General features: G+C 42.3%; 1 protein-coding gene across 3 annotated transcripts; it reads left to right on the top strand.

The window, feature by feature from the left end:
- The first annotated feature begins 7145 nt into the window (after positions 1–7145).
- On the top strand, positions 7146–13091 carry prr35 (proline rich 35). 3 transcript variants are annotated; one of them, XM_039787242.1, is made up of 4 exons: positions 7146–7229; positions 7885–7917; positions 9994–11556; positions 11762–13091. In XM_039787242.1, the coding sequence occupies exons 3-4, from the start codon at positions 10148–10150 to the stop codon at positions 12579–12581; spliced, it is 2229 nt and encodes a 742-aa protein (XP_039643176.1). In that variant the 5' UTR covers positions 7146–7229; positions 7885–7917; positions 9994–10147; the 3' UTR covers positions 12582–13091. The 3 variants fall into 3 exon arrangements, with proteins under 3 accessions (XP_039643176.1, XP_039643178.1, XP_039643177.1); XM_039787243.1 differs by having other exon boundaries at positions 7156–7225; XM_039787244.1 differs by lacking the exon at positions 7885–7917 and having other exon boundaries at positions 7152–7229.
- Positions 13092–14539: the final 1448 nt, after the last annotated feature.

The following is a 14539-nucleotide window of genomic DNA, read 5'->3' as shown; positions in this document are numbered from 1 at the left end:
ACACACACACACACACACACACACACACACACACACACACACACACACACACACACACACCGGGTCATTTGTTGATAGACTTACACATGCACACATCCGCACACACCCTGAAGGTCAGTGCCGTGATGGACAGCAGTCCTGATGCGCTCTGACAGACTCGGCTGCTTCCTTTCATTTTCACTTGCTTTTCCCCCATCAGGTGACACCCACAGGTGCCTTGGCGAGAGAGACCCCGCCTCCTGCGGGTGCGTTTGGGGGCAGCTGGTGTAAAGGGAGTGTGAGAGTGAGACGCGAGTGAGTGAAAGGGGGGGGGGGGGGGGGGGGGTTGTTTTTTGTGGGGGGGGGGCAGGGGGGGGGGGTTTTTTTTTTTTTTTTTTTTTCCTTTTTTTATATATATATATATATATATATAGGGGGGGGGGGGGGGGGGGGGGGGCGCGGTTTTTTTTTTTGGGGGCCCCGCGGGGGGGGGTGTACTTTTTTTTTTTTTATACTCATATATATATATATATATATATATATATATATATATATATACAGTACAGGCCAAAAGTTTGGACACACCTTCTCATTCAATGTGTTTCCTTTATTTTTATGACTATTTACATTATAAATTCTATGAATGAACACATATGGAATTATGTACTTAACAAAAAAGTGTGAAATAACTGAAAATATGTCTTATATTCTAGTTTCTTCAAAGTAGCCACCCTTTGCTCTGATTACTGCTTTGCACACTCTTGGCATTCTCTTGATGAGCTTCAAGAGGTAGTCACCTGAAATGGTTTTCCAACAGTCTTGAAGGAGTTCCCAGAGATGCTTAACACTTGTTGGCCCTTTTGCCTTCACTCTGCGGTCCAGCTCACCCCAAACCATCTCGATTGGGTTCAGGTCCGGTGACTGTGGAGGCCAGGTCATCTCCATCAGCACTCCATCACTCTCCTTCTTGGTCAAATAGCCCTTACACAGTCTGGAGGTGTGTTTGGGGTCATTGTCCTGTTGAAAAATAAATGATGGTCCAACTAAATGCAAACCGGATGGGATGGCAGGATGCTGTGGTAGCCATGTTGGTTCAATGTGCCTTCAATTTTGAATAAATCCCCAACAGTGTCACCAGCAAAGCACCCTCAAGGGAGCAGTGGGTAGCCAATCACAGTGCCCAGGGACCAACTCCAGATCTGAGCCAGTGCCTTGATCAAGGGCACTAACTGGAGAACCTAGTACATGTTTTTTTTGATGGTGGGGGAAACCGGAGCACCCGGAGGAAACCCACGCAAACATGGGGAGAACATGCAAACTCCACACAGCAAGGCCCCGGAACGATCTGGATTCGAACCCAGAACTTTCTTGCTGCGAGGCCACAGTGCTAACCATTGGGCCACCATGCCCAATGGTCCAAATCTGAGATCTTTGGTTCCAACTACCGTGTCTTTGGGCAAGACATGGTAGTTGGAACCAAAGATCTCGAATTTGGACTCATCAGACCAAAGCACAGATTTCCACTGGTCCAATGTCCATTCCTTGTGTTTCTTGGCCCAAACAAATCTCTTATGCTTGTTGCCTCTCCTTAGCAGTGGTTTCCTAGCAGCTACTTGACCATGAAGGCCTGATTCGCACAGTCTCCTCTTAACAGTTGTTCTAGAGATGTGTCTGCTGCTAGAACTCTGTGTGGAATTCATCTGGTCTCTAATCTGAGCTGCTGTTAACTTGTGATTTCTGAGGCTGGTGACTCGGATGAACTTATGCTCAGCAGCAGAGGTGACTCTTGGTCTTCCTTTCCTGTGAGCCAGTTTCGTTGTAGAGCTTGATGGTTTTTGCGACTGCACTTGGGGACACATTCAAAGTTTTCGCAATTTTTCCGGACTGTCTGACCTTCATTTGTTTAAGTAATGATGGAAACTCGTTTCTCTTTCCTTAGCTGATTGGTTCTTGCCATAATATGAATTCTAACAGTTGTCCAATAAGGCTGTCGGCTGTGTATCAACCTGACTTCTGCACAACACAACTGATGGTCCCAACTCCATTAATAAGGGAAAAAATTTCACTAATTAACCCTGACAAGGCACACCTGTGAAGTGAAAACCATTTCAGGTGACTACGTCATGAAGCTCATTGAGAGAACACCAAGGGTTGTCAGCGCTATCAAAAAAGCAAAGGGTGGCTACTTTGAGGAATCTAAAATATAAGACATGTTTTCAGTTATTTCACACTTTTTTGTTAAGTACATAATTCCATATGTGTTCATTCATAGTTTTGATGCCTTCAGTGAGAATCTACAATGTAAATAGTCATGAAAATAAAGAAAACGCATTGAATGAGAAGGTGTGTCCAAACTTTTTGCCTGTACTGTGTATATATATATATATATATATATATATATATATATAAGCATATGAATGATAAACAGGGCATGTTAGGCATCAGCTGCATCTCATTCCAAATGAATCCTCTCACCTACTGATTCTGCTGCCAAGTTGCATCCTCTCTGATGTTTCCGAGTCATATGTCTAGTCATGACTGAACCTTGACCTCTGCCCTTTTCAGATATCAACCCAGCTTGCATTGAAGGCTGTGTTTTCACCTTGGAAAATAGCCAGTGTTCGTCTAGCCCTTGTATGTATAATTGTGTGTGTTCATTTAAGTGTGAAGATGAAAATGTGTCATTGTGGGCTCCCAGCGCTGTTCCCTGACATACTGTTAGGGCAGTTCACCTCCTAAAAGGACATGTCTGTTTTTTTCAGTACTTTTGGATGTGGAAGTGGGTCTGAAAGTTTAAAAACATACATGAACGTTTGACATGAATAGTTTTTGGGAAAAAAAAACATATTCACTTTCTTGCCAAGAGTTAGATGAGAAGATCAATACCACTCATAAACATGAGAGTGGTAATGATCTTCTCATCTAACTCTCAGCAAGAAAGCCAATAAGTGTATTTTCCAAAATCTTGAGCAATCCATTTAAATATGTTTGTGCACTGCTTCAATATTACCTTACAATGTCAGGTGCCGATGTATCAGACGTAGGAGGAAGAGAACTGAGACTCAGTCCAATCACAGCAAAAAAACATTGGTTTAGTTTGTACATTATTTAACATACAGTATTGTGCATTTTGCACCATAGCCATCTGATCATTTACAAAAAAAAAGTCCATTATCATTCAAGTCAGAGAGGCCGAGCAGTTTGAGAGACTGTATCCAAGCCTCTATTGGTGAGGTTCTATCCTGCTAGAGTGTCCTTGAGCAAAACACCAAAGCTCCACTTGCTCCGGGACTGCTTAAGTGCCTGAAAGGAAAAGCAAAAACACAAAAAAGTTCAATTTATGCTCCAACATATGAAGAATTTGCTCAATTATACATGGAGCAACTGCAGTGTACGAACTATATTATTGCACAACAACAATGATGTAAGACAGATCTTAGAATGTTAAAGAATATTATTAGGTTATAATGATAATTTGAAGTCATTAAACACTAGAAAGAAAACCAAAGGAAGTCATCAAGCGCATGAGGTTGTTTTGTCACTGTGGCTGGGAATGGCTGTTGGAGTTGTTCTCCTTTGAAAAAGAGGGGTAGGAGGGAAAGAGGGGAACGAAGGGAGGGGGGTTGGTGAATAATTGATAGTGGCTGAGAGCGATATGAGTTTAGTTAATGTGCCCAGCAGCACAGACTAAGAGAGGAGCTGTTAGCCATTCCACCTCAGGCCTAGAACTCAGGCAGTGGAAAGACTCACCCTGGGTTAGAGAGGTCGCTGTTTAGTCATCCATCTTCCTATCTGTATACGTATCTTTCTATTGCTCCATATAGTCCGTCTTGTCGGATGGTGGGCGCACATATATTTTTTTCTTAATTTGCATGGGTTTGATTGTGTGTGTGTGTGTGTGTGTGTGTGTGTGTGTGGTGTTTGGAGGCATCTGCACAGCTGGATCTCCCTGGTAGCGGTGTTGTTGCAGCCCTCAGGTTCCTTTCTCTGAGTGGTAATAGAGTGCTCCTGTCAGCCTCCCCAGATGCCGCTCCATAAGGACCCTCAACTCTCTTAACTCGCCAGGAGAGTTGTGTGCTCAGACTGCAAGTTTCAGCTTCTTCACAGTCCTACTTCTCCTGCTGAAGGTAAAATTGCATTTGGACTTGGAGTACACTTTTGTACATGGAGTATAGAAACAAGCAAATACAAGCAAACAAAAAATCTGAAAAAAATGAAGAAAACAGGCTTGTCCAAATTAAAACCTATCCCCCTTCATACACAACTACTACTGAGAATGTAATACAATAGCAATGTTTCTGTGTTAGTACAGACTGGCAAAAGAGTAAAATGTCTTATCCACAATGAACTAATGAACTGCCAATAGATCTTAAAAATTAAACAGACTCATATCAAACTGTGGATAAATATGTTCAAAATTATAATTTGTTAGTAGAAGTCTGATACTCAGACCACACAATGCATCAGCACCATAGGGATATGACAATAGATATGACATAGTTGAGGATGATCTACAATGGAGGACTAAAAAACATATATCGTATCATAATCAAACAAGTGACAAAATGTTTTATCCCTAAGAGATACGTCTTCTTATTTTGAATAATGCTAATCGATTAGTGTCACTAAATGTAGACTGGTGATGGAAGCAACGCTCAACTTATTCAGTGAAATAAGATATAGCCTACCTTACAATCCAGTTTGCTTGATGGCTACGTGGCTTTATTATCATTGCATTGCTATAATTCATTTATTTGACTCAGGGGGGAAACTCTATAATTATACAGACAATTTCTGAGGTTCTTTTCACAAGCACATTCTATTTTCCATTTATTTCCCAGTAATTCTGCATGACATATTTGTTACCTATAGAAACATTTAGATCTTTACTAGAATTTCGAATTCATTTGTAAGAGTTTGAAGAAATCAATGCAAGAAATAGTGTCCAATCAAGAATCTTAGCCATTTTTGGCATCGTTATTACCAACAATCTTTCCCCCAAACCACACTCCAACACACCAACACTCCCTGTTGTAGATTCAACAACAAATAGGCTGAAGGAAGTGGCAGCACTGAAGGAGTCAGTCCTCACTTAACACATTTACATATAACATGAGACACTGACACGGTCTCCCAAGTGTCTCTGTAGCTGGAGAAAAAAACGTCTCTTTACTCTCTTGGAAAAATAACTGACATTATCTCCCATGTGCTTTTATCTTAAGATCTTGTTTCTCTTCCTTCTCTACTTCCTCCTCCATGTCACAGTTCGCTCTTGTTGTTCCTCCTGATTTACCAGACATCCTCTTTCCCCTGCTGTCACATTTTGTACAGATGGTTAGGCTCTATGGAGTGGCCTGTCAGTCTCCATTTGGTCGCCTTGGTGTGACAGCGGGTCTGATGGCTCGTGAAGGGCCCCCGACTTTCCCAGCACACGGACACTGACATTTCTCAAAGGGGCTCGCATGTGCGCTTCCCACCCAGCCAGAGGAGAGAAATTAAGAACCTGGAGTTGACCCAAAGCCCGCCACAGGCTAAGAGAGCAGATGGATAAAGAAAGTTTCAGAGGTTGGGGTTCGATTTAGAAGAAGCAGAAGAGAAAAGAAAGCAGGAGGGGGTAGGTGATGAAGAATGAGTGGGAGACAAAGGGATAAGTAAGCAGGTAAAGGAAGAGAAGTCTGAAGTGTCAGAAGACGCACATGTCAGTCACTGCCTGTGGATGTGATCTTACAGCTCATGTCAGTAACCCATCCAGTGCACTGCGTATTGTTGGTGATGCAGGTGAATTGAAGTGGAAAGAACCCCCAGCCACCCCAAAACACACCCATACTGTGTTAGACATAGATAGATAGTCATAGAGAGGCATGCAAGAGCAGATACGCAGAGACACACACCTTTATGACATCACAGAACCACATTATCACAGAGACTCACAGGTCTATCTAGACAGCCAATAATGGAATGCAGTGCAAATGACAAAGACAGATACAGTGAGCAAAAATAGATGGTTAAACTAGGGCACAATAGTCTTTATTCAAATGCTTAACTGCGTATTTTAGAGCAGCAGAAGAGGAAGATGCAAGCCCTCTTGTAGGAAAGAATAACAGTGTGTGTTATTATAAAAACTTAAAAAAATATTTTTCCTTGCAGCATTTGGAGAACCAGTTCAAACAAGGCCTATTATGTGTTCATTCTAGTCATCTCTGCTGTAAATCATCCTGTTATTAGCATTTTCTCTTAACTATTTATTCTTCTATTTTTATGACTATTTTATTATTGATTTTAGAATTATTTTATTATAATTTTTCTACAATTCAACTATACTTCTCTCGTTGTAACTGTGCTTTGTTTCTTGAATGTATTTTGATTGTTTATATTTACAATGTATTTATATGCCTCTATAAAGCACTTTGAGTTGCTTTGGGTGTGAATTGTGCTATATAAATAAACTTGCCTTGCCTTGCCTTTTCTCATATTGATCAAATTTTCATCATGAAAAATATCATGACTTATTTTTTAAAACTGTGGTTCAGTACACTGCGATGGACTGGCGACCTGTCCAGGGTGTACCCCGCCTTTCGCCCGACGTATGCTGGGATTGGCTCCAGCCCCCCCACGACCCTGTGCGCGGGATAAGTGGTTGACGATGGATGGATGGATGGATGGTGGTTCAGTACATGATTGTGTTGACATATTAAGCCATATTTAAGGTCTTACCTCTGCTGATTCCTGTATATCCTGTTAAAGGGTTACAAACAAAAGCTTCAATAATCAGTTACCTCTGTTCCTCACCTGGATGCTGTTAATAATCAGACAAACACAGAGGATGTAACTAATTAAAAACGTAATTGTTTCAGTGCAAAGCATTTGGTTTAAAAAATAAAATTACAAAAGACTACCATAACAATGACCTCATAATGAAGGAATTAACCCAGACAAATGTCATCTCCACCCTTCATTTTAACAAGAAACCATCACCAACCTAACCTTTGCCAATATTGTGTAAGTTGATATTGCATCCTAGCTGTAAGGTAGAGACCACATTTGATAATGCAGGGTGGTGGTGGTGGGGGGGGAGATGCAGGGAGGAGAAGGGAGGGGTGGGAGCTGCTGTATTGTAGTGCCTGCGGGCAATGCTCCCAGTCAATATATATCTCCACACTCGCTCCTGCGCTCCTATTTGAGCGGAACGCTCTGCCCTCTCAGTTCCGCTGCAGAGGAGTGACAGCCAGCCACACCGGGACGCTCTGTAGGTACGGATGAATACATTTATTTTTCACTTTCAAGTAGCTCGTGGCATGCAAGCAGGTTAGTTTGTTAAGATTATGTGACATTTTAAAAAGTAACTTAAGGAGAGGCCTGCTGTTCATGGTGCCTTTGCATTGAGAAAAGGCTTTTGGTGTTATTATACAATTTATGGCATGTCAGTACAAAAAGGGAATTTCTTTGTTTTTGAAACATAAAAGGATATGTTTTCAATTTTAGTTTTAATTCAATTTGATTGTTAATTTCTAAGACTGAATGTGGTCATACAATTTAATAAAATGGTTTTTATTTCCATATATGCACTTTTGAAGTAGAAAATATACACTGCATTGCCACTAATTTTACATATGCAATATAGCATTATGATGTGATTCTAATGCATTTCTTGTAACCAAAAACAAAAAAATCAAACCTTAGCTGCAGCATCATCTGATATTTGGCTGTCAAATTTAAATGCCAGTAAATATTGTGTCTTTTACAATAAATGTATTTTGTTTGTAGTAAAGTGTATTGTTTTTAAAAAGTTGTTTGGTTGCAATATCAAATTGAGTTAGAAGGACATGTGTTATTATATTGAAAATAAAACAGACATTAAGATGACTAATGGCAATACATTTATGGTCTCTTTTTATTCTTTTCTAGACAGCCAACTCATCATCCTGACAACTATCTTAGGTAAAGTGTTAAACTTAAAGTATGAATTTATAAAAGCTTAACAATATTTTGTTGTTACAGTTGTTATGTGCATTTACGTACTGTACAAACAGCCCGTCCCACAGGCTGTCCGTGGTGTGGTTGCTGTTGCATGTAACTTGTCAAAGCTTTTAGTGTGGTGAACCTCCTTTAATTGGAACAATAGATGTTCAAGCGGTAAGGCTTGTTTGATCATCAGCCCTAAAAGCTTGAAACAAGACCGCAGGGTTTGGATATGGGGAGGCGGGGGGCCAAAGTGCACAGTCAGTGGAGAGGCGGGCGGATAGCAGTGGCCAGAAGAGGAAAAAAATCTACTGTAAAAATGATTTTTATTGATTGGATTGTAGCAGCAGCTGTTAGGCTCCATTATGACTTTAAAGCTCAGGTCAGAGCCCCGGGGCGGACAAGTGAGCCAATCAAATGGTCAGCCACAAAACGGGCCAATTCTTAGGTCCAATTGGGAGAGCAGTTGGCAACAGCCTGCCATCCTGTGTTAGACTCACTGTGTCTTTCATCATCGCCCTTCGTGCTGTGGGTTTGATAGATGAGGTTGTCTGCTGTCTCTTAACATAACGGGCCATCCATCACCTGTGTTTGCTTCACTGGCCTTTATATCAAAACTTTGTCATGAGCCGTCTGAGTAAGCCAGAAAAAGATTGGTTAGTGAAGTTTATCTTTACTTCAGCTTGGACACTGAACATCCCACAGACTTTCATCTTTGAATGACCTGGGGGAAAAAAAAAAAAGACAAAATAAAAGCCTCAAAGCAGAGTGTTTTAAATTGAGGAGCACACTCCTCCTCACATCTTCTTTCACCGCAGGGTTCACCCAACGGCCTGGTTTGAAGTATAAAAAGATCACAAAGTTTCTGTAATTTAACAGATGAAAAACATTATTATATTATTATAATTTATTATAAAACATATTGGTGTTAATTATATGTATTTAGAGAGATAGAGAATATTAAGTTTAATAATGAGAGATATTAAGTTATATGCGATGGATAGAAATAAAAAAAAAATTATAGAGAAAAAAGAAATTGGCAGTAAACAGTAAACAGTTTACATGAGTAAATCGTAAGGTGCAAATCATAGCTCTCTTTCTGTTTGCTACACATTCATAAACAGAAAAGAAAAGACAAAACAAAATAATGGAGAAAAAAAATGAATTAATCAAAATGTTCATCATTATTATTTGCTGGAGCCAAGAGGTTTTTATGCTTTCTTATAAGACACATCAAGTTACAAAATAATCATCCATCATAATAATTAAAGTATAAATAATTTATATTATATAATAATTTTTAATAAAATAATTTATTTTAATATTTTACAATATATCTTTACAATGTGACCCCTCATTATACATTATTTTATTGCTTATTGAGTAATAAAGTATGACCCAACTCTAAATGCAGAGGTAGTAAGATGGGACAGGAGAGCAGTTAAACTTATGCACCATGTCCTGACCCAGATCCCAGTCCTGGCACTAATGACGCCCTATAGGCATGACGCCAGGCTCTTATTAGGAACCAGGCCTCAAACCCCCAACTCCTCTCCCTTCTATACCTGCAACCCTAAGCCTGGCCGCGCTGCGCCTGTAGCCCGCCTGCAAGGGTCCGGCCCTAAGCTTAAGCAGGCCTGTTAGTATTGCAGGGCCCCCTGCACAGGTGCAGAGTCCCCTGTGACGGCCCCGTTTGCCCCCCAGCCCTGGACCCTGCTAGCGCCTGGTGCTGCACTGGAACTAATGAGTAGTGGCAGGTACAGTGAGAACAGAGCAGCGTGGGCCTCCCTGCAGTTAGGTTAGTGGCAACTCTCAGCTCAGGCAGACAACAAATGTGTTTTCCTAATACACATATGTGCATAATGATATAAACCACCCTTCAGTGCACAGATATTTAGATTTCTTACAGAGCTGCATTTCTGCAAGCTGTCTACTTTTTTCAGAACAAATGAGGAAGTGAAATAAAAAAAACATAGGTAAAAAATAAAATCTGTCACTTTGTTGTTTTCAAAATTATCGCTTTTATTCATACAAAAATGTCTTGTGTGTTCACAGGTTCAAGAAATGCTCTTTTTCATCTTCCTTACCAAACTGAGGAAAAAACAATGAAATGAACCCTGGCACAAAACATATACAATCTAAAAGTCTATCTTGAATTATCATAATTTTAATACAATCGCACAATCTTTATAAATATTAAGACTCAATCATGTCCAAGGACGATGCTTGTAAAGTGATGTCTGCCAGCAAACACAAGGAGCGCAAGCCTAAGAAGCCTCACTATATTCCCCGGCCATGGGGCAAACCCTACAACTACAAATGCTTCCAGTGCCCATTCACCTGCATGGAGAAGTCCCACCTGTACAACCATATGAAGTACAGCCTGTGCAAGAACTCCCTTTCTCTGCTCATAGAGTCAGACTGGCCGTATAAAAAGGGCAACATCCTGCACCCAGAACAGCTACGACCCTTTCAGCAGGCACATGGCCACCACGCTACCGGGAAAGATGGGCTAGAGAAGGTGGCAGGGATTGAGGAGGGTCAAACGCAACAAAGGGCCGTGGAGGACGAAGGTGAGGACAGGGAAAGCCATGGACCAGAAGATGAAGAAGAGGGAGGACGAGGAGAGGGACCACAGGTCACTAGGCTGACGAAAGAGAGCCCCAGTGACCGCAACAGAGCAGACGCTGCAGAGTGCGCTGCCAAGAAAATCAAACAGCCAGAGTCAGAGCTTCTGATGGCGGACATGCTCTCCCTGGAAGATCAGCTTTTACAAGCACGCTCAGTAGAGGTAGAGGCCCAGCTAAAACACTACAAGCTATCCAAGACATATCTGACGGCTCCTAGCCTGCTGTCGGAACAGTGGCGGCTGTTAGCGTCCAGCCACACTAAGGCCAAAGCTGAAGGTGCTCAGCCTCGAGTGAGTACTTCAATCCCCTGTTACCCTCCTCCGCCAAACCTGGTGGATTACCAGGATCCTACTGGACTCAACCTGTCAGTGCTCGGGGTGGGCTACCCCATCAGCCCCAGCCTCTTCTCCTACATGAACTCAGCTATTCCCGCTGCTGCCACGGGCGTCACCACCCAGACCCATGCGCAGCTCGCCCAGCTTCCCTTCCTGGCATCAGCCGCTCAGCTGATGCACCCAGCCTCCAGCACCCATGCAGACAGAGCTCTTATCCCCCCTCGTCTCTACTACCCCTTCCTGTGTGAGCACACATTCGGACCGGCCTCCATTCAAAGCGATGCCAGCAAAGCGCTCAAGACGTCCACAAATAGTCTAGAAGCGAATCCCCTGTCTGGCTTCCAGCCTAAAGTCAATCTTTGGAAAGTGCCTGCTTTACGACCAGGGGCTGCCGCAGTCTCCCATCCTGGCTGGGTGTCACCACAGAGAGACTCACCCGACCAGGGCTACAGGTTGGGGGATAAACTGCAGGCTACAGCTAAGGAAGGCAAAGCAAGCTTGGGCCTTAAGAGGACAGGGGCCCCACTGGGGAACCATGAGGTACCTGTTGAGAAGAAGCCGGCCATGGGGGGTTTCACTTTGGACCTGCTGAAGAATATTCAGACTGCATCAACTCTTAATATGGCAGCGGACAAACTTCACTTCTATGGAAGGTAAAGATTTCCATAACATTTCCTTATTTTGTTAAAATGATTGTTAGTAGTAAAACAAGTAGCAGAAGGAAAACGATCAGCCCTTTTTCATCATTAGCAAGAGGGAATATTACAACTGTAGGGTTATTTCAATTTGTTTTATAGTAGTCTCAAATGTTATATATACTGTACAAATGGAAAAGCCCTAAATTTCTCCCATCCTCAGTTTACAGGATGCTCAGCTACCGACCCGGCCCACTGAACTGTGGTATAACGATCATCTCACCAGTCCCAACAAAACGACATCCTCTCTTTCTACCTGTGGGGGAACCAACAGCCAGGACCCGACTGCGGCCCGGACACTGGGGGAGGGAGCCTCAGAGTCAGTGGCTGCTCTCCTCAGTGACCTCTCTAAGGCCTTGCAGGAGTACCAGGAGGCTGAACGCAAAATCTCCCACCTGGAGAAGGAGGACCTTCCTGCCCAGCGCCACCTCTGGGAACACCTGAGCAAAATCCGCAGCGAGCTCTCCCACATCCACCAGGCGCTGGAGCGGACAGCTCGCCAGAGCGACGGGCCTCTAGACCTGTCGGTCAAGAGGGACTCGACAGATTTGGTTGGTGACCACGGCATGAGGGAGGACGGCAGCCTTAAAGACAACAGGACAGAGACAGAGGAGGAGGACGAGGAGCTGGATGAGAAGAAAGAGGAAGAGGAGCATGAGAGCGAGAGGAAGGCGATGAAGGCGTCGTTGGAGAGTCGTAAGCAGTCATTGGACATGCTGATCAAGATGAGCCAGGCATCGATGGTGAACACAGAGGTTCTCTCTCCTGGGGGTCTCGGCATGAGGCCCAGTTCTGCTGAGGCCTTATGGCAGAGCAGGACCACCAAGTGTGAGGCGGACTCCAGTGTCCTGCTCTGCCCCGATGGCCGATCAGTGGTGTTTACCGACATCCCCTCCTCTGCCAAAACCCCAAAGAGACCTCCATCCATACAGCGACTAGAAGCCCAGTGTCCTCTGAGCCCGTTGACAGCGACTGACAACTAATCTATTCTTCGGAGTGTAATAGAACTGACTCCATGCAGTTGTTCAAATGCAGTTGTCTTCATTATTACTGGCATGTCTTTGATTTTCACTGGCTGGAGGAGAACTGTCACTCTTATCCTCAGTTTTACTTCTAAAAAACCTCAAACATTTTGCACCTTATGAGACAAACAGGGAATGAGTGACAAAATTTGAAAAAGAATCTTACAAATGCACTACGGACATTGATTGTTACAATACGATTCTCCTTAAAATTATTTGAAAATGTGACATCAGCACTTAACAATAACTTCCATCAGGATCATTTGAACAATTAAGTCCATTAAAATCATGCTGAGAGACAATCCTTTGAATGGATTTGTAAATATTGTAATTTCAATAAATGTAAGTAAAATGTTTTAAAGGGTAAATGGTTTTATATGGATAATGTCATGTTGAACGGCATCATTTCACTTGATGATAATACATTGTATTATACACACTGTATTTCTTTGAATAAACTGAGTAAAAAAACAAAGTTTCATTATTTTTTATGAAAGTGGAACAATAAAAGGAAAAATGGGAATAGACTACATTGTATAAAGGTAATAACATTTATATTATTTGAACATAAATTCATCAGTTTGCTGTCAAGTCTCGTTGGGAAAGACCATGAGGCTAAATGTCATCATCGCTATCATTTAAAGTCTAAATAAGAGACAAACAGATTGATAGTGGCAGCACCACCTGAATCTCCTCTATCCGCCCTGACACAGTCGGGTGGCTGTGCTAAAGGTGAAGCAGCTCCTTAAGCTACAACGCCATCAGCGGGGTCACCTGTGCCTCTGCTGGTGGATCAAGGACCCACCCTGTAAAGGTCAGGGTCCCCCGGGGCTTAGCGCCACGTAGACTAAATGGAGGACTACCTGTCGCCCCCAGGACGGGCTTCGAGCACTGGGTAGCCCCACGTCTGCTGGCCCCTTCACCACCCTCACACTAAAGACACAGCGGCAAAGGTCAGATGCCATGAGCAGAAGAGCCCACAGTGGATGTTCAGCCTGGAGAGGTCAAAATGTCTGATCTTTTTAAATAAACAATTGATATTGAATTAAATGTCTTGAGTACAAAAATCACATTCGTGATTTGACTCACTATATTTTATCAAAGCAAAGCTGTTATTCAAGCAAATATTTGCAAGAAATTACTTAAGCATTCTTTGTGTTTGCTCAGAAAAATTTAATCTTTAGGCACTTGATTTTCTTACGAAAGTCAAATTTCCATTGGCTTTAAAATGATGTGTGGCAGTTTGCATTTAAAGTTTTACAATAGTTGTTTGAAAAGGCAATAACAGAATAGTTTAGCATCAGCTGGGGACTCTTAAAGGTGAGTCTCCCTAAAAAAGAAACAAACTTAAATGTTGGCACAATGTCTCTGACTGGTTTAAGTGTTTCTGCTGATGTCAATATGGATGGTTTAGAAATGAAACGTATCAATTAGATAGCTCCCTCATGTGGACAAATGATTTAAAGCCACGTCTCCCAGTCATCTGACACTAAGACTAAATATGACCACAGATTATTGGCCAGTTCAAGAACTACCTTCAGTAGTGTGAATACTGTGACGCACAGCCCTAACAACATCTTTTTTTTCCTTCTTCTTTTTATTTTTTTTATTTATTTTTTTACAGTTTATGGTTAAAATAGGAAGTGCAGTTGCGGAAATTAAAGCAGCATATGAGGAGCATAAAAGAGTAAGTTCTTACATCTTCTCATTGTTAGGGTTAGAGATAGGGGCTGTACAATAATCTGATATAGACTACATCAAACTTAATTTTGATTTACTGTAGATACATAATGTTACAGAGTTGGGGTAAAAGAAGTAAAGGCTGTTTAATGCTTCTGCGTCAACTCCACGCCGTAGCTACGCCGTCGCTCCTATGCCATCGTGACCCTTTCTGAATCCTGCGTCGGGGTTGCATTTCA

Source organism: Perca fluviatilis, chromosome 21 (genome assembly GCF_010015445.1).
Source record: "Perca fluviatilis chromosome 21, GENO_Pfluv_1.0, whole genome shotgun sequence".
NCBI classification, from domain to species: Eukaryota; Metazoa; Chordata; class Actinopteri; order Perciformes; family Percidae; genus Perca; species Perca fluviatilis.
This window is presented reverse-complemented; position numbering and strand designations above follow the sequence as displayed.